The sequence below is a fragment of the Sciurus carolinensis genome, chromosome 3 (genome assembly GCF_902686445.1).
Source record: "Sciurus carolinensis chromosome 3, mSciCar1.2, whole genome shotgun sequence".
NCBI lineage: Eukaryota > Metazoa > Chordata > Mammalia > Rodentia > Sciuridae > Sciurus > Sciurus carolinensis.
Genome location: NC_062215.1, coordinates 144386763 through 144408207, shown reverse-complemented (window position 1 = coordinate 144408207; position 21445 = coordinate 144386763). Strand labels below are relative to the sequence as shown.

The following is a 21445-nucleotide window of genomic DNA, read 5'->3' as shown; positions in this document are numbered from 1 at the left end:
CAAATAAAATTTAACTGCTTAGAATTGCCTGCTGAGTTGGTGGTATAGGCTTGCTGCATGTGTGTGCATGTGCATATGAGAGAGAGAGAATGTGAATAAATGAATATGAGTATGTTGGAAGGGCACAGTCATGAATGCTTATGTCCATGGAAAGTAAAAAAGGATCTAGGACACTTTGTGAAAATGACTTATTTATGAGGAATAATTGTTTTTTGTCCAAAATAAGACATTGGTTAGAATTGTAACTATAAGAGTGTGGACTAAAGCACAAGGGAGTCTAGTTATATCTGATTCATATATTATGTACAATATTAGTGGGATGGCAGACATACCACACACTCCTGAATGCTAACCTTAATGAAAGTTCACTGATTTTTAGATGAAATGATTAGCTTTGATAGTTGAAGTATAAATTAAGCCCTGATTAATTTGCTAGTTTTCCTTCTCTGCTAGAACATCAAATATTTGGTTTTTAACTGGTATAGATAGCCTATGTGAAGTGAGCTCAAGTTTTCTTTTAGAATTTCTTGTATATTTAACCTTGAAGTCTTCAGTTAAGATCTTAACTTCAGGGGCTGGGGTCCTGGCTCAGTGGTAAAGCACCTGCCTAGCACGTGTGAGGCCCTGGGTTCGATCCTCAGCACCACATAAAAAAATAAAATAAAGGCATTGTGTCCACCTATAACTAAATATATACATATATTAAAAAAAATCTTAACTTCATAACTCTGGATACACATCATCTTTAAATGTAACTTAATTCTGAAAAGAAAGTAGATAATGATCTGCCTGTTCCTTTTGCTTTGAGGAGATATTTATAGAAAGTCACTGTTTCATAGTTGTTCCTCTTCATAGATACTGTTGTTTATGTTATCTACTCTTGGATTGCTGTTCATTTATCAAATAAGTATTTACTGAATGCTTGCCATACACATGGCAAAAATTTTCACACTATTCTATACCAATCATTTTCTTATAATTGGAGGAATTGGGAAGTAGCTAAAGCAGCTTTGGTGTTAAATTGGTAAATCTGAAATAGCATTATCAATGGTGTGAATCTTTTCATTTGATATTGAATATTTTGGGCAGTTATTTGTAGGAAGTTCTTTAAAAAAAGTCAACTACTAAGCATACATGATTTAACCATATAAAAGTTAGTATAACTTATTTGCTAGTATTGATCCATAGTATAATGCTATATTGACACCACATCCTGAGACTTACTCTTTTAAGGAAATTTGGCCATTTGATAATATTGCATTTAAGACTTATTGTATTTCTATATTTCTGATAAAATTTTTCTGCGTACAGAATTTTCTCAAAACTGGCTGTTGGATAACCTGAGTTTGATTTTACTGTTTCTAGCCCCCAGATAGTCTACATACCTATATCTGCATATATATTCACTTTTTAAAACCAAAAGTAACAACTTTTGAATGATTATCTCAAGACCAGTTAAATGACATTTATGTTCATTGGGACTAGAAAAATCACTGAAAATAGAGACCATAATTGCTTTGGTAGAGTAGGCTAATGCTATAATGTACCCATGTAGATCATGGCACTTAAGTACAATAGAAGTTTAAATTTTACTTGTATAACTGCCCTTGGAGGAGAGTATTTAGGTTGGTTGACTGTTTTCCCTGTTGAGGAACCCAGGCTGGTAACAAGCACCCCATCTTGAATATTTTACTTTCAAGATCACTCTAGTCATCACAGTTCAATTTGTAGGACAGAGGCAAGAGCATAGGGGAGAGCATAAGACCTAGCAAAGGCACACATCATTTCTGCTGACATAGCATTCGAAAAAATATAGTTAACACTTGAAAGCAAGAGAGGCCAAGAGATGCTAGTTGTGCAAGGAAAAAAAAGTGAATTTTGATGGATATCTAGCAGTTTTCATTAGAGCAGTCATGAGCAGCTACTGTTATTTGTGTTACTTTTCCTTTTTCAACTCTAGGAAAGAAGAGTTTTAAATTCTTGGTAATGGTAAATATCTATTGGGAACAGTTATTCTACTGAGTATCTAATATAATCATAGAACCACAGTCAATTCTAATTGTTTAATTTTTTAGTAAGCTTTCAGCAGGAATTCCTAAATATATCAGTGCTTATAAATTCAACAAGTAAGCTATAGCTTATTCTCACTTCAGAACCTGGAATCCCAAAATGCTTTCTTTACAAATATGACAATGACTCCTTAGAAGTTAGGCATACTTGTCTTTTTTTAGTTCATTTATTGAAGAGGCATTTTAGGCCTCTGTAAATTTTCTTGCATCTGTGTTGTTAGTCTCCTGTTTTTATGTTGTTTTGACAGATGACAGCTCATTGTGTCTTTGATGGTGCAGAGAGAAATGCTGTGAAAAATAAAATCATATTTATTTAATGAACCCTTCTTATGTGTAAGATGTTATTCAGAGAGAGGTCATTACCTGTTAAAAGGCTCTTTACTTCTGAAGGGTGCTATACACATTTGTTTTAGTCAGCTTTATTGCTGCTGTGACTAAAAAATCCAATCTGAACAATTGTAGAGGAGGAAAAGTTTATTTGGGAGCTCACAGTTTCAAGGTCTTCGTCCATAGACAGCTGGCTCCATTCCATTCCTTAGGACTTGAAATGAGGCTGAACATCATGGAGGAAGAGTGTGGTGGAGGGAAGCAGCTCACATGATGATCAGAAAGCAGGGAGATCTATCTCCACTTGCCACATACAAAATAGATACCCCAAAGTCATGTCCCCAATGCCCACCTCCTCCAGCCACACTCAACCTGCCTTGAGTTACCACTCAATCCCCATCAAGGGATTAATTCACTGATTGGGTTAAGACTCTCGTAACTCAATAATTTCTCCTTCTAACCTTCTTGCAGGACAGCTCACATCAAAACCATAACAACACTGTTAAGGAATCCTTCTTTCTATGTTGTTAATATTTTTTTAGGAGCCTTTTGCTCTTATATCTCTAATCAGTACTATACAACTATACATCCTAATCACATAGGGTTTTTCTTTTTTCCTAAAATAAATAAGCCTGGACCCTACTTAAAACAGTCTGACTTGGTTGTTTTGGAACTGTGACAGGCGTATTTCATTTTTAAAAACTATTTTAAAGCATTTCTTTCTCAGGCACACTCCTGATTAAGGAGTCATATTTTAGAATCTTATCAAGTAGAAGTTGATCTAAAACTAAAATTACTGAAGTATCTTTTGTATCCTATTTCATAAGCTGATTTATTAAAGAGTCTTAAACTCAGCCTCTTCTTAAAAGTTATTAAAAAGTTAGATGTTAAACTTCAGTACAGAATCTATGGATGCTTTAATAATTTTTAAAGGTAATTTAAGCTTTACTAACCAGTAATGACATTCAGAGTTACATTATTTTATACAAGAAATATCTTAATATATTTGAATCACCTTTCATAAGATATATCTTTAAAATTTCTACAAAAATATAATATAGTGAAACTAATACTGTGTTTCTAAATATTAGCTTTTAAGAATTTCAAACCTTTCAGAGAATAACAGATGTGCTTTTCTTAAGTTTGATTTTTCTCCCTTTCTTTTTAGAGTTCAGCAGTGCCTAAGACCTGGGTCTCAACAGACCATCTCTCTATTGTGTGGTAAGTTAATATAACATTTTGATGATTTGTCATGGTCCTTTTTTCTCATCAATGCATTAATTGGTTTTATCTATAAATGAACAAGTCTGTGGGACAAAGATTAACTTTGAGGCTTAAAATTCTAAACTTGGCTCTTGTTTCAGTTTGACCAAGGTTCCCTTTACAGACTATATATAATATTATCTCCCAAAGCATCAGTTTCTTCAGTCTCAAAGGAAGCTAAGCATCAAATACCAAAATTTTAGATTTTATCATAGTTGGGCAGAATCAAATGTACCCTTGTAGGACATGGGAAACCAAGTAGAAATTAGATTCACTCTTTTTTTTAAATACTTTTTTAGTTGTCAATGGACACAGTACCTTTGTTTTATTTATTTATTTATATGTGTTGCTGAGGATCAAACCCAGTGCCTCACACATGCTAGGCAAGCGCTCTACCAGTGCGCTACAATCCCAGCCCTCGATTCACTCTTAATATAAAGAAAAAAATAAGAGATTAAATATAGATCCAAAAAAGGGCAGATTCTAGGGTCTCCTTGTTTTGGCATTAAGATTCTCTTGAGCTTCTTTTGTCTGAGTAAGCAGTATTGCCTACAGAACCACACAATGCATATATATATATAAGAATGGTGCAGACATGCTGTCTATAGCTAGAAGTTAGGGTAGGTAAGGAGATTTGGGGAAGACAAAAGGACTCTGATAGTTCTGTCAAACATTAAGAAAGATTTAGTTTGCTTTATTTTTATAGGTTTCAACCTTAAGATGTATGCTTAACAAGAATTATTTGTTAAATAACTTCTTAGTTTGCAGCATTAAAGAAAACTCAAAATATTCCATCGAATACTAGAATGCATGTTTGTATCAAAAAGTGTATATTTTTAGAAATTTTCATTCATAACACTTACTTTATTCTTTAGGTGTAAACAATTGCAGTTGACTACAATTCGAGCCTTCTTTGATCTTATTGATGCTGATACTAAACAAGTATGTATTTTTAAACTAATTATTATTTCTGCATAATGAAAGCTTTTGTTACAGCAATTATTTAATGCATTTTTTATGTTAATGAAAATAGAATCCTATACCTTGCATCAATTTTAATTAGACCCAAATGGAAATATCTTTTTTTCCTTTCTCTTTTTTTTCTTTTTTTTTTATCATACTTTGACCACTGTTTTTTTTTAAGAGTTCTACACACACACACACATAATCTATTTATCTCTCTCTCTCTATCTATCTAGCATTACTGAGAATTGAACCCAGAGTTTCTCTACCACTGTGCTACTTTAAATTTTATTTTGAGACAGGGTCTCAGTTGCTGAAGCTGCCCTTGCACTTGGAATCCTCCTGCCTCACCCTTCCAAGTCATTGAGATTATAGGCATTCACCACTTTGCCAGGCTCCTTTGACCACTATTAATAACTCAAAATGCAATAGAAATAAAAAAGTGAAAGAATACTTTTAAACCTCCCCTCAGTTCTACCCCTTCACTATTTAGAAGTTTGATATAGATTATTTTATTTTTTAACTTAAATATTTATTACAACCTATTTTATAATACTTTTTCATACTATTATAAACATCATGACCTATCTTATTAAATATTTTTGGACCATGTATTTAAAAAGTGTCTGCTTTAGTCAGCTTTTTCACTGCTGTGACTAAAAGACCCAACCAAAACAATTGTAGAGGGCCAAGTTTATTTGAGGGCTCTTGTTTCAGAGGTCTCAATCCATTGACAACAGGCTTCATTCCTTGGAGCTTGAGTTGAGGCACAGTATCATGGTGGAATAGTGTGGTGGAGGGAAGCAGCTCACATGATGATCAGGAAGCAGAGAGAGAGTCTACTTTCCAGCTACAGAATATATACCCCAAAGGCATGCCCCCCAGGGACCTACCTCCAACCACACCTGACCACCTTCAGTTGTCACTCAGTTAATCCCATGAGGGGGATTAATTCACTGATTGGGTTAATATGCTGCATAAAAGGCTGGGGTTGTGGCTCAGTGGTAGAGTGCCTGCTTAATGTGTGAGGCACTGGGTTTGATTCTCAGCACCACATTTAAATAAACAAATAAAATAAAGGTCTATCAACATCTCAAAATATTTTTAAAAAAAGATACTTTATAACCTAATCATTTCTCCTCTAAACCTTCTTGTTTTGTCTCACACATGAACTTTTGGGGGACACCTAATAACAAAACCATAACAGTGACTTTAGTGTTCTGATAATAACAAAATATGTTCATTTGGTAAATAACCCAAGTTCACAGGAACTTAAACTGTGTGACTATGTGTTTGTATAAGTCAGACCTGTTTTATAGTGAGATTTCACAGTATAAACTCTTCAAATAGGTGATTTTTCAGGTCGTTCAATTAGCAGAACATATGGAAATCATAATGCCCTTTACAGAACATCACTTTACTCTTTCATCTCTTTCTTGTCTGCTAGTAAGTAAATAAATAGTGTCAGGCACCAAATATTTCAGCAAAATTTCTTTTTTGTGAGTTAGAAACAGATTGCCATTATTCCTCTTAAATAACCTTTACCTCAGGTCATCTTGCAGCAACTTACTGTTGCATGGAAAGGTGTTTTGAGAACTGTGACTCTTGGCCTCTCCTTTTGGAGAGAGAATTTTATTATTTTTAGGTAATTGTTTTCATTATGGCAAAGTATTACAGTCCAGATATTTTTGGAGTCTCTTTCCTAGTTTTCAAGTCTTGGTGGCTCTTTCAGTAGGTTCTAAGTAAAACTTTCCTTTATCATTGTGTCTTAGAACTTTTCTCCTGTAGTATACACTCTCTTGAGGGATAAGGAGAAGTGTCTTTTTTTTTTCTTAATTCTTCAGAAGACTGAATAACCACTGTTAGAATCATAGATATATAGTTTTCTCTTAAAGATCCAAGTGTTTCTGTTTTACCAAATTTTAAGCCAGAAAATTCCATAATAGTGTATAATATTAATGAATATAGTATATTTATTGAAGTAAATAAACTTAATGGAGTTGACACTATGACTTGATCCTAGAACACAAACATTTTATGGTTGATTGACATTGTTTTATTGTGAGGTTTAACTGTGGCAGAAGTTTTAAGCCTCCTTGACAAAGTACAACTAGATACAATAATTGGATCAATTAAAATTGCAAAACTAATATATACTCAAACTGACATATGGTAGGAAAAACCTTATTCCAATCAATGAAAAATAGGAGTACTTCAGACATATATTTTTAAGTAAAATTTTACATAAAATTAATTTAATAAACAAAACCATGTTTTTCCAGTAATTCTTAAGATGAAAAAAGGACTCACTTATGTAAGTAGTTTCCAAGGAAGACAGTTGGTCATTTGTATTTTCTCTAGTGACCAGTAGATTCTTTGCTGTGGGGTTAGGGCTGGTCTGAATTTGGAAACATATTAAGGGCTTAGATCAGTGCCTGACCCAGAATAAAGAAATGTTGGAGCTTGTTATTGTTACTTGAAATAATGTTTGGGCACTTGCTTTTATTACTTGAAACAATGTTTCAATGAACTATCATGGTATAACAGAATATATATCAATGTTCATTCTAGATTACTCAAAATTCTAAGAAGAAATTGTCAGTTTTGAATCACCACTTTATAAGACATCCTGCAAAACATTTTGAGGAAAATCCATCAATAATTTCTGATTTAACAGGTTAGTGGTAATAGCATATTTTAAGCACAAATTTTCATTATTTTTGTTATTTTTAAAAATTTGTTGTTAGCACACAAAGTCTTTGAAACTGATACATCAGATATTATCCTAATATTTATTGATTTCCTTATGGTGATGGTAATGAGGTTAGATTTGGAAGGGAGAAAATAGAAAAGCAAGTGGTAAGGTGCTGATAAAAATTTTGTGATGAAAACTACAGTTTTTTAAAAATAAGAGCTGTGTTATTTTTGATACCTCTGTTTCTCAGTTTCATTTATTCTTTAGTCTTCCTTTGGATTACCAGCATATTTTTGCTGATAAATTTTGTTTTTCAGTATAACAGTTCCTGTAACCATTTATTTAATTAAATGTTTATTTGGGAAATGAAATATTTATTTACTTCTGTTGATAATTTCTCAGACTTAAAGATGTACAATAGATTTATAATACTTTTCTTGATGTGAATGCTAGTTGGTAATAAGCATAATGAGAACATGTTTTTGGATTTTCTTTTTTAAAATAGCCAATGTTCATGAAAACACCTCTTTGTTATGATTATTTTATCAGGATTCAAAAAATGTTTTATATAAAAAGGCAAGTAAATTAATTTCCTTCTCTTTAAGGAACATCCATGTGGGTTCCAGTAAAAGTGTCCAGATGGACCTATGTGGCTTACAATGTAAGTTATTTCATTGATGGATTTTTTTCCAGAAATATTTTAGCATTTAACTCTAAAGGTTAAAGGTGCTTTACAAAATGATAACCACATACTGCCATACTCTTTCCCCACAATTTAATAATAATTTCTTAATAATAAATATTTGATCAGTCCTCAGTTTTTCAGTTTTATCTTAAATTTATTTATTTTTTGCTCTTTATATTTGTTTGTTTAAATCTGGCTCCAGATAAGTCCTACATGTTGTTATTGATTCTTATGTCTCTTATTTCTCTTTAATACTTCTTACACTTTTATTTTTTCCTTGAAATTTATTTGTTGACAAAACTTGGTCATTTGTGTGATTGAGTTTTACAGTTGATTTTGCTGATTGTATTCCTGTGGTCATTCAGTATATTCCGTTCCCCTCTGCATATGATTTTGTAATTGGATCTAGATGTGTGAAAGATTCAGGTTTTTCTTTTGCTTGTCTTTTTTTTTTTTTTTTTTTTTCCTGTACTAGTTATTGAACCCAGGGACTCTTTACCACTGAGCTACACCCCCAGTACTTTTTATTTTTTTTATTTTGAGATGGTCTCACTAAGTTGCTGCAGCTGACCTTGAACTTGGAATCCTTCTGCCTCAGCCTCCCAAAGTAGTGGGATTTCAGGCCTGTGCCATCATGCCCAACTTACTTTTTGCTTTTTACTTTTACTAAACTATCTCTCGTTGTGATGTTAGTTGTTTAGAATGTGTAGAGTCATTAATTCATTTTAGGAGGATGCAGAAATGATTATATTCTAATTTTATTATTCCTTCTTCATTTATTAACCAAAATACTGTATTTTAAAAAATCCCCTCATCTCAATTGTCAAAAGTGGAACAAATAATAAAGGAGTGTTTTAGTCAGTCTTTTCACTGCTGTGAGTAAAAGATCCAACCAGAACAATTTTAAAGGAGGAAAGGTTTATTTGGGGGCTCACAGTTTCAGAGGTTTCGGTCTCAGAAGGCCAGCTCCATTCCTCAGGACTCCAGGTGAGGCAGAAATCATGGCAAAACAGTGGGGTGGATGATTGCATGATGATCAGAAAGCAGAAAGAGAGAGACTCCACTTGCCAGATGCGAAGTTTGTACCCCATAGCCCACCCCCAATGATCCGCCTTCTCCAGCCACACCCTACTCACCTTCAGTTACCCTTCAGTTACCCTTCAGTTAATCCCATCTGGGAATTAATTGTCTGATTGCATAAGGTCTCATAACACAGTCATTTCTCCTCTAAACCTTCTTGAATTATCTTATATATGAGCTTTTGGGGACACCTCACATCCCAATCATAACAAGAATAATAATTTCTTTGATCTTTGATTCCTATTTTATAGTTACTGCTTATTAGAACAGTAATTGGCACATTGTTGTCTTCTTCCAGTGATTATTAGAAGTTCTCCCCCTAGTATTATTGTGAAATCATGAATTTAAATATATATGTGGTTCAGTCCATTGATAGTAAAATTGTTTTGTTTAACCAGTGCAAGCCATTTCAAGTTTTGGCTCCTTAGTCTTTTTGATACAGCTCTTTGTCTTTAATAGTTTCCTCACTTTCCTGTAGGACAAGACATTTCAGCTTATTTTGTACATCTCCTGCCCAAGAGCTTGAATCAGCTATTTCTTTAAGGAACTATTTGTACTTTGGGAAATGGTATTTCAAAGCCATAATCTAGCATTAGAGATTCCTGTGGTTACTGGTTTGGTATCTCTAGATCATTTCTGTAGCCAGAACTAAGAAATTTATTTTGTTATGATTTAAAGGCCCAAATTACCAAATAATAGGCATTGTAATGATACTTCCAATACAAAAAAAAAATTTGGAATCTCTGAGTTTATACCTAATCTTTACCTTACCTCCTTATTTTCTTTCTCTCACTCCTAGAATATTGGTTCTTAGCACCACCAAGAATAATAAAATGAGAATAATTATTCATATGATTTTTCTAAATTTTTGACAATGAAATTACCCTCTCATAGCTTTATTATTTTGCTTCTCTTTTTAGGAATCTGATAAGATCTATTTTACATTTCCTCTTGCAAATCACAGAAAAATTTACACTCATGTCTACTGTCAGAGCACCATGCTGGTAAGATAATTGGTACATTGAATGTAAATTTGAAATGCTTGTTCATTTTTTTAGATTCAATTAATATCTAGTAGGTTTAGCTATTATTAAATCTAATTAGCTGAAAAGTATCTGTGTGGAATAGTATTTTGATTGAAAAGTTTTTAATCAGATTTTTCTCTGTAAGATAATATACTATTATACCTTTGAATCTAGTTTAGGACTTCCTGTCTTTCAGATTTACAGAGACACTGTTCAAGATAAGGAATTGAATTCAAAACCCCTTTTATTCTAAAATTCTATTCATTTTTTTTTGTACTTTCCATTTCTTTTTTTCCATTTCTTGTATTTATTTTTTTTTTGATTTTTTTTAGTTATACATGACAGTAGAATGTATTTTGACATATCATGCATACATGGAATATAACTTTCCATTTTTGTGGTTGTATATGATGTGGAGTTACATTGGTCATGTATTTAGGAATGAACATAGGAAAGTTATATCCAATTCATTCTACTGTCTTTACTAATCCCATTCCCTCTCCATTCTATTCATATTTTTAAAGAACATAGTTAAGCAAAGCTATTTCATAAGAATTTTATAAAGTAAATCCTATTTTCCATTAACTGTCATACTAAAATGTTCTATACCTTTTAGTAGATGTTAAATAGTAAACTATATAATGCAATCTAGATTTAAATTATATCAAGGCAATAATTTTGTGTTTCTTTTTAATGAATATCTAATATACTAAGCATTGTTTTAAAATATGTTAGATGCTTACTTCAAAAGTACCCATACTAAGATTGGAATGAGAACTGGAGTATAGCTCAGTGGTAGAGTGCTTGCCTAGCATGTACAAGGCCCTGGATTCAGTCCCCAATACCAAAAAAAAAAAAGGAATGTACAGAGATTAGAATGCCCCCTAGATAAGTTTAACATACAAATTTATGAAGTGTTCCATACTTTTTAAAAATGTTAGATACTGTAGCATGCTTTTATTATGATATTAGGAATGGTCAATTAATAATTTTGAAATTTATCAGCATTTCTTACCTTAAGGAATTTTTAATAATTTGTGTTCTTTTTTTCTCTGTCTTGAATTTTCTTTTTGATATATCTCAGGATTCTTCACTTTATTATGTATATCTTTCATAATTTTAATTTTCTTCTCTACTGTTAGATTATTTGTATATTTTTTTAGAACACAGATCTAATACATCACTTTGCTGGTAACTTTTGTCATCTGATTTATAGTATAGTCTGTAGAAAAGCTGATGGACAGTCATTGTAAAGAATACTGTAAGTTAATATAATTACCAAAGTTTTGCAACTCTTTCAGACACTAGCATCTCTCAATCTAAAATCTGAATGGGCAGTTTAACCTGGGAGAATCTGGTCCTGAGAGTGATAGCTTAAAATATTTACACTCAATTTAATACTAAATTTTCAATTTCTAATTTTACATTACAGTGACAGGCACCCATAATCCCATACCTCAGGAGACTGAGACAGAAGCATCTCAGACATTTATAATTTAGGGATACTGTCTCAAAATAAAAAATTAAAAAAAAAAAAAAACTGGGGATGTAGCTCAATGGTAAAGCACCCTTGGTTGAATTTCTCATAATGCAAAGGAAGAAAGGGAGGGAGGAAGTCTATTATATTGAGAAGAATGCTTACCAAAGTACAGATTATCCACTTGGCTAATTGGAGGGGCCCTTAATCATATTTAATGTCTATAAATTAAGTACTATAAAGTCATGTGGTGAATTTTAAAAAAACTCTTTTCAGAAACTTTTATTATAAAATTTTCAAGCATATTTTAAAGTATAGAGAAAATAATGACTTATTTTGTAACCAACACACAGCTTTAACAGTTATAAATGTTTTGTTATTCTTATGTCATTTAATCCTTTCACCTTTTTTGGACTCAAGTATTTGTTTGTTTGTTTTTTAAGTTCCAGACATCTTATCATTTTATCCACAAATACTTGAATGTGTTTTTCTTCAGATAAGGATTTTATATATTACTATAATACCATTATATTATTCAACCAAATTAGAACTGATTCCTTAATGTCATCCAATATTCAATATTCAGTTTTCCTCAGCTCACTTTTTTCTTTTTCTTTTTTTTTTTTTTGGTACCAGGAATTGAACCCAGGGGCACATAACTATTGAGCCACATTCCCAGCCCTTTTTAAATATTTATTTTTATTTTGAGACAGGGTCTCCTAAATTGCTTACATTCTCACTAAATTGGCAAGGCTAGCTTTGAACCTGCAATACTTTGATACTGCCTCCACCTCCCAAGCTGCTGGGATTATGGGTGTGCACCCCCATAGTTGGCTAGCTCACTTAAATTTTAAGTTAAATTACTTGAATAAAAAAATTGAAGTGTTTACATTGTCTTAGGCTCCTGGATCTTAAAATCTCTTTTCTAATCACCCCCTTACCTTTTCCCTCCTTGTCATTTGTTCAAGAAAGTGGGTATATGTTCCACAGAATTTCTTACATTCTGAATTTAGCCGATTGGAGTCTTGTGGTGTCTTTTAGTGTGTATTTTTATCCCCTATTGTTTTCTATAAACTGGTAGTTAGATCTAAAATCTTGATTAGATTCAAATTAAAATTTTTGTGGTAAGAATGTCCTATCAGTAGAACTGTGTCTCCTACTCCATCACATCTAATGACGTTAGCAGTCATTGAAGACTCTTTGTTTTGAACTGCAGACAGAATCTAAGAATAACATTTTTGAATAGTAGTATTTTCTTACATACTTTAGGAATTAGTAATTCCTGTGTAACTTCTAAGGCTCTCAGTAAGTTCTTGTAGTCAGTTGAGTTAGGAAAGTTTTCTTGATGATTTGAAATTGTCCTTTGACACAGAAATTATATCACTGTGGTATATGTTATGGTAGACTTGAATAGTATATTATCTATTCAGTCTAATGATGAATGGGCCAGAATTTTCTGTACACTGAAGTAGGTTGTATGAATATTGGCACTTTTTATAATGAGGGTTACCTTTGAGGATAGGCTCCATTAGTAGCTACAAAAACCTATTACAGAGTGGTTTAGGGCCAGTTGTGGTGGTGCATGCCTGTACTCCCAGCTATTTGAGAAGCGAAGGCAGGATGATCACAAATTTGAGGGCAACCTCAACAATTTAACAAGATCTTGTCTCAGAACAATAAAAAGGACTAGATATGTAGCTCAGTGGTAAAGTGCTCTGAATGAACAGGTGGATTTCTTCATAGTTTGATCTGTAATACTAAAAATGAGTTACATAGATGACAGTGCTACTCCCTACATTCTGGTAGGATTTTAGTAGGTGAATTATCATTGCTCTTACTTCCTTAATAGTTAGAAGTTGTTGGGTCATGCTGCTTCTGAGTGACTAAAGTTGAGTACAGAATGTTGTTAAAACATCATAGTACTATGCGGCATTCCAGTCCCATGCTGATGAAACCCTTGGAATTGTGCCTCAGTCTGTACATGTTCCTATTTGTGTAGACGTTATCTACTGATAATAAAATGGGAACTAAACTAGTCAAGTAAAAGCTATATAGTAATTTTTATTTTATTAAAATAAAATTTATTTTTAATCATTAATTGTTTCAGTGGATTTTTGTTTCTATGAGTCTATTGCTTGTTTCTATCCTATTTCTGTTTTTGTTAAAATGAAGGTTGCTTACTGTGTTAACTATCTAGTCCATGATATTACTGAATTCTTTGAAAATTTTGGTTCAGCAATTAAAAGTGCATAGGTCATATGGTGAGATCCTATTAGGTCACTCTGTTATACTGCTCTAGGGTAACTTCTTACCTACAGATCCAATTTTACGTTAGACATTTTTGCCTGTCTTTCACCTATGTGACTTGTGAAAACATCTGATATGTTTCTTTATCACAAACAGCTACTGTGTTTCCTTTGCCCCTACTTATGTAGCAGGAAAGTGTTGAAGATGCTTGTTTTATATAATTATTTTGTGTAATATTTAGTGTTTTTCTTTGCATTATTAACAGGATACAAATAGTTGGATTTTTGGCTGCATAAACAGCACTTCTATGTGGTAAGTCTTGAACCTATGCCCTTCTTTATTTATTTTTGTCAACATAAGCAATACTTAGAAATCACACTTTTGGAATAGCTACATATATTCTTATACTCATTTTCATCCTGTATGAAATTATAGTATTGATTTTTAAATGAAAAGATAAGATATGACTATACTAGTAGTTTTTGTAAACATTGAAAGTGGTTGCCAGGGAAACTATGTGGACACAGTATAGTAGATTAGATTTATTAGACTTCAGTTATAACTCTTAGGTTTGTTGATGGTTTCTTTTTCCTCTGAAATTTAATTTATAATACTTTAATACAGTTCTTTAATTATATTTTTGTATTTATTTCAAAGCCGGCAAGGAGTTGATTTATCATGGAAAGCTGAACTTCTGCCAACAATTAAGGTAAATTATAGCTTTGCAATTTTAATATTCAGGAGAAAAGATACTTGCACCTATAGACATTTTAGAATATACTTTTATTAATTTAGTTATTATGTAATCTTGAGATTGCTAATCTACATTTTAGAAATATTTTCTTTAGAAATATATTTGATGAGAAATAACATGCAATTAATATTTAAAGACTGGGGTACAACTTATTGATAGAGTGCCTGCCTAGAATCCATGAGGCCCTGGGCTTGATGTCTAATTCTGCAAAAAAGAAAAGAAAAGAAACTTATAACAATCTAAGTCTCTATATGTTAGAGCATCATACCAAAAGAGCTGGATAGATTTTTAATATTAAATATGAGAGTGTATCTAAATGGTCTGTCTTCAACTGCAAACTGATTTGTGTATTATACTCAGCATTTCATTTTGGGAGGAAGTACCTGTGGTAGGGAAGTGGGCATTTCAAAGAAACTTGAAGTAATTTACCAGATCAACTTCAATTTAACATTGTGATCAAACATTTGGATAATTTATCTTTGTCTAGAATTCTCCAGAGTAATAAATCACAGGAGAGATTTACTTAATAACTATTAGTGATTTCCTTAAGTGTATTGATAGGCTAGCAAGTATTTTTTAAAAGGCTTATTTGTTTATTCTCAAAATCTATTATTGAAAAGGCAAAATAATCCTAAAATTTGATGAGAATGTTATTATTTCCAAAGTTTATTTATTATAACTGATTATATTATGCCAGAATTGATAATAAAGTCTTCAAGTAAATCTCTGTACTTTAAAAATAAAACAGGGGCTGGGGAGATAGCCCAGTTGATAAAGTGCTTGCCTTACAAGCACAGGACCCTGGGTTCAATCCCCAGCACCAAAAAAATAAAAATAAATAAAAAATAAAAACATATTTTCCTAATGAGTGCTAGACTTATAGGCTTGAAAGTAAAATATGACTGGTTGATCCCAGTTATATCCTAATTAACAACAATTAAGTTACTTTTGCTTGTGAATGTTTATACTTACTTGTCTATGTAATCCGTACTAACAGAGAGAAACTAAGAGAGGAATGATGACATAAAACATAATTGCAAGTCATTTTCATTTGAATGGTTGCAGTTTTTTTCTGTCACCTTGTTCAATCTTTCTTTGTGCATATTCATTCATGAAATGGATTATAACTTGTATTTGTATTATCTAAATTCCCTACAGATTGTAGGGAAGTAATTTGACTCATACAGTTTTAAGATTGCTCACTGGTTCTAGCCTAACCTTACAGGCAGGCACTGAACAAACAAAAGTGTTAGGATATATTTATTGATCATCGTTCATAAGGTTTATTAAATATGTCCTTGAATTCCAATTTAGATATTCTATTCATCTTATAATGTAAGAGTTAGGAACACACAAATAAAAACCTTATAAAATGTACTTTGCTCCTGTTGTTTAAAATCATAAAATGCTTATATTGTTTTTTTAGATCTCCAGATATTGAACAGTGTGTTCTTCAAACTCTAGGCCCCTGTGTCATTGTTCTGAATCTAAGAAACAACTGAGTGAACATCAGAATAAGCTATTCCAGTGGCTTACTTTTTATAGAGAATGCTGGAAGAAAGAAGTTAGAAAACAAAGGTTATAATATTCTGTGATCTTAGGCATTATCAAGATGATTATAATTATTAGATATAAACTTTTTAATATAATGTGAGTTAGCTGTTTATAAGTAGCGTAAAATTATTTTGCCACAAGGTTAAAGGAATGATTAAAGTGAAAACTTTGTTGGTTTTATTCATGCTAATATCATATTAAGAAAGGTAAGATGAGAATTGTTTCAGTTTTAGGCATCTCTGCTGACTAAACTGTTAAGAAATAGATGGAACCCTTCAACAAAGCCCTGCAAAATTCAATACTTTTCCATTGTTCAGAATAAATATTTAGAAACTATTAGAGTGAATAACTACACAAAAATATCCAGGTTCTTCCTAATTAATTATCTACCATTTGTCTAGTAGGTCTCAGCTGCCTGTAACTGATTTATGTGGTCCTTTAGTTAGAACACATGAGTATTGCAGAGACTGCTAAGTTAGGCTTCTAGTCAGGTTGTTAGAAGACCACTCAACTTACTGACTATTTTTTAATTTCAGCACCTCTGCGCTGGCCACATTAATATTTCTGAAAAAGAGTGGAAAACTAAGTACTTGGCCACATTAATATTTCTGAAAAAGAGTGGAAAACTAAGTACCACAGGAATTTCTTAATGCGAGCATATTATAACATATGTCCACTCTCATCCCACATCTATTTCCAAAGGACAATCTGGATTAAAAACTTTATTGGGAGGCTTTTATTTTATTGACTAGACCAATCTCCTCCCTATTCATTCCTCAAAATATGGGTGATAGAATCTGGTCTTAATTTTGAGAAATATAATTCTTCCCTTTAGTGGGGTACATTATTAGCCATATTGTGTGTTTGTTATTTTGAAATAAATTTCAGGAGATGATGTTCATATATACCACTAAGCAAATACTCTTTACTACCTAAACTCAGTGAGAAACATTTGAAATTAAATTGTAAAAGTTGTCTATCATACTTGGCATCCATTAATCAACTACTGAGTCTTCTTTGTCATGTCCTACCAAAATGTGGAGAAAAATACCATCTGTAATGCCATCTGTGACACATAGCCAGATTACAAAAAAAAAAACCAATCCTGAAAATAATGATATAAAATACAGTATATATAGTATATAGTGTATTATAAAATAATGTGTTTTAAGTGACATTTGTCTTACATGAAGGGATATGTCAAGGAATATTTTGAGTGGTCCATATTGAACATAATTATTAAGAATCTGACTTTCTGTAAATTTAATTATTTACCTGAAAATGTAAACATGGGCATATTATGAAGTATGGAACATAAATTTGAAGTGTGCGCGTGTGTGTATATGTGTGTGTGGCTAGGAATCCAACCCAGGGCTCTCATATATGCTAAGCACATATTCTATGACTCTATGCAATGTTTTTTTCACTATTTGAGAAATAAGTGTTTGTAATTTATCTTTATTTTAGCATACTTTAATCTCTACCTAAGAAATAAAAACAGCTTTTTATCTTTTTTTTTTAGTCTCTGACATTAAGACTTCAAGACTATCCATCTTTGTCTCATCTTGTTGTTTATGTACCATCTATTCATGGAAGTAAGGTAACAAGTGGATCAAGGTTGTTATCAGATTGGGGATATCTATGCTAAATTTTAAATTTTTTTTTTGATGAATTCTTCTATATAGTGTGTATCTAAAACAATGGTCAGTTTGGTGCTCTACTTTAGACTATTAATTTATTAGGATGATCTGCTGCAACTTGAACTAAGCAGAATAAACCCAAGTCCCTTTGTTCCAAGTGAGAACTAGTTCCCATTTATCCCTCAGTCTTAAAAATCTGTTATTTAGTAAATGCCTTTTTATGTTCAATACTAACAAGAATTATAGGAGATACACAGATTACACTCATTTGTCAACCCTACTGGATAGGAGAGCAGTAAAAAAAAAAAACAAAAAGAAATACACAAATATATATAATGCAAATTAGAATATAGCAAGTCCATGAAAAGTGTAAAAGGAAGAGAGATCTGATTGAAGGAATCAATAGTGGCTTTAAGCCAGGTATTCCAGTACATGCCTCTAATCCCAGCAACTCAGGAGGCTGAGGCAGGAGGATTGCAAATTCCAAGCCAGTTTCAGCAACTTAGCGAGACCCTAAGCAACTTAGCAAGACTCTGTCTAAAAATAATAAATATAAATATGAAAAAATAGGGCTGAGTTGTAGCTCAGTGGTAAACTGCCCCTGTTTTCAATTCCCAGTACAAAAAAAAAAAAAAGGCTTTATATTGGAGTGGCATTTAAAATGTCCTAAAGGATAGTTAAGATTTTTATAGGTAGGGTAAACATTCTACCCCTATTTGTCAATTAAAAAAAAATCACTAACATATGTGGCTATTTAAACATAAACTAAAATTAAATAAAATTTAAAATTTAGTTCCTTAGTTGTACTAGCCATATTCCAGAAACTCATCACTGCAGAAAGTTGTAATGGATAGCACTTTAAGGCATAAGAACAGTGAGAGCAAAGCATAGAGGTGTGAAAGCATAGTATATATTTGGGAAACAGTGAATAAGTACATAATTTTAAAAGAAAGACCATCAGGGATATGTGGGAGAAAAGTCTGGAAAAGTAGTTCTTGGTGGTATTGTGGAGGCTTTGTTTGAAACATTCAGGACTTTGTAGAATTCAGCAGTCAGTAGGAAGCTCTAAGGTTTTTCATCATAGTAGTAATGGGATCAGAGAGAATTTATTTTGGAAGATTAATCTGTTTATGGCATAGGATGGATCAGAAATAGGAAGACAAAATACTTCATAAGGAATTATGTGGGCTTGTACTAGGGAAGTGAGCATAAATAAAAGGATGTTGATTTTGAGAATTAGTGGGGAGGAAAGAAGGTAAAGAGAACTCCCTGTTCTCCTCTTTGCCCATTTTACCCAGCAGACTTATCCTTCAAGATCCAACCTTGGTGTCCTGTTCCTCTTTTCCTTTTCTAGTCTCCTCTAATAATGTTTTACTCCCATGATACTCTGTTTATAACTTATTTGAATAGTTTATAACATTAAATTATAATTTTTATGTCCTTATTGCCATTACCATATTGTAAACTCTGAGAGTAACAACCAGATAAGTTTTACTCTACTTTGTATTCTCAACCTTTAATGACTACCACATAGAGGCCCCTAAAAAATATTTCTTGAATGAGAAAGTTCATGAGATTTATGGGCAAAATAATTAGGAAAATTTAAAAGAAATAGGGAAATAAAAAGGGGGATGTAGTTGGGAGTCATCTCAAAGATTGAATCTCACAAGTACCTTATAATGGATTCATTGTTTTGTTTTGCTTAGCTCAAGTGAGAGGTAATTCAGCATCTTCAATACTAAAAGCTCTCTTTAGGGGTTTTTCTATCAGGTAAGTTGGTTTTAAATGAGTCTAACATCTTTCCCAAACTTCAAAAGGCCCTCCCTGATTATGACAAGAAATTAGCAAGCCTTTCTACAAATATACAGTCTTTGCAACCTAATAAATATGTAACATGTCTTAGTGCTCTTTGGAAAGTAATACTGCTATCTTTACTGTTGCACTACCTTGTCTCACTAAGATGATAACTTAGATCTTTCATAATGTTTACATATCTGCAAGCATTATCATTATAAGGTTACACATGTTCAAATATACAGGGTGAAAAAGTTTGAGACAACCCATTTCTTAATGTTTTTGAATTTACAAATGTGCAATTATCTGCATTTTTGATGACAGAAAACAAGATAATTAAACCTATTAGATGTTTAGAGACCTTTGAATTCTCTCTTTCTTGGGTAAGGATTTATTCCATTATGCAACACTAAAGGTATAGCCAAAATTTTAAAGCAGTAATAAAATGTATGTGTTTTAAATTCCTGTACAAAGTGATTGCATTTGCATATAAAAACTACTTCCTTGTCTCAGGTAATGACTCACCCAAAAGCACTTAGTAAAAACATAACGAATAATCCTGTTCAATAAATGATTTCTGCAGTCTTTTAACAGCTGCTTTCTGTAGTGAAAATGTCTTTGTTCTTTTTGCCTTCTGAGAAATTAAAAACAAAAGCCCTTAACAAGTTTTTCTTTTTTCCCCACGTGTGTTCTACAGTTCAATAGCAGTTTCCCTCATCTGTTTTTCACTTTCAGAAAAGATCCAAAATCTACTTAAGAGGCAAACATTGCTCCATCCAAGGTTGAGTTGTCTGAAAAGCCTAGGTTAGATCCCACTGTCCTTCTCTGCTTTTTTGTAGATGGCAGACTGCTGGCTATCTACAGATAGGTGTTAATTTTTTCTTCAGTTCCAATGACTAAAATAATTTGATTACATTGTGGAGATTATTTTGATGAACTTGCACTAGTTTTTTTTTTTTTTTTTTTTTTTTTTGAGCTGGGGTATCATTAACCAGGCTGGTCATGATCTCCTGACCTCAATTGATCCACCACAGCCTTCCCAGTGCTAGGATCACAGGCCTGCACCTCCATGCATGACTGAACTTGAAATTTTGCCAGAAACATTTCCTCTTGCAGATAATTGAGAATAGAGTTTCTTAACGTGGTATTGGAAATATTATAAAACAGAAATGTTGTTCCTACAAAAATTGTAATGGTGCAGATGTTACACTTTAAGTTTCCTTGTTTGAAAAGCATTTCTTTTTCATAAACCATTATATGCCTTTTTCTGTGTACTATAACTTAAATAATCTGTGAATGGCAATCTTCAAAAGCCTTGTGTAGTCTAATTAGACAACAGATACATAATAAAAGTAGGATATTTTAAAAATAATGTGTAACAAAATTATATGTTCCTTTTAACTAGGAAAGTAATCATACATGTATTATCTCAATCTTTAATATTGAATTATGAATCTTTGGTCAATCCTTTAATGACCTTCTACAAATATCTAAAATTATAAGAAAACATTGCTATGAATCTGTTGAATCTGTTCTATGAATTATAGAAATGATCCACTAATAATTTAAATTAACTTGTTTAATTAAGTTAAGCTTGTTTATTAAGTTTTTACAGCATAGTATTTCTCCCTGAGGAATTCTTGGCACCTAAGTAGAGACAGTTATACGTGATTACTGATATTTTCACCAAAGCTGAGATTATAGTCTTCTATTTCCATTCAAACAACATGGCATTTTACTATGAATTTAATTCTACTTTTCTAATAAATCAATTTTTATATTTCAGTTTGTTGTAGATTGTGAGTTCTTTAAAAAGGAGACAAGATCCATACAGCTTCCTGTAACTCATCTTTTTTCCTTTGGTAAGTACGT

General features: G+C 32.2%; 1 protein-coding gene across 1 annotated transcript in view; it reads left to right on the top strand.

Moving 5' to 3' along the window:
• Pgap1 (post-GPI attachment to proteins inositol deacylase 1) overlaps positions 1 to 21445 on the top strand; it is a 76032-nt gene that overhangs the window by 25849 nt on the left and 28738 nt on the right. Inside the window, exons 6-14 of the mRNA XM_047544779.1 lie at positions 3565 to 3617; positions 4535 to 4601; positions 7194 to 7299; positions 7923 to 7978; positions 10003 to 10086; positions 14097 to 14143; positions 14489 to 14540; positions 17662 to 17739; positions 21360 to 21435. Coding sequence (XP_047400735.1) covers positions 3565 to 3617; positions 4535 to 4601; positions 7194 to 7299; positions 7923 to 7978; positions 10003 to 10086; positions 14097 to 14143; positions 14489 to 14540; positions 17662 to 17739; positions 21360 to 21435 — 619 coding nt within the window. The remainder of the gene's footprint in view (positions 1 to 3564; positions 3618 to 4534; positions 4602 to 7193; positions 7300 to 7922; positions 7979 to 10002; positions 10087 to 14096; positions 14144 to 14488; positions 14541 to 17661; positions 17740 to 21359; positions 21436 to 21445) is intronic.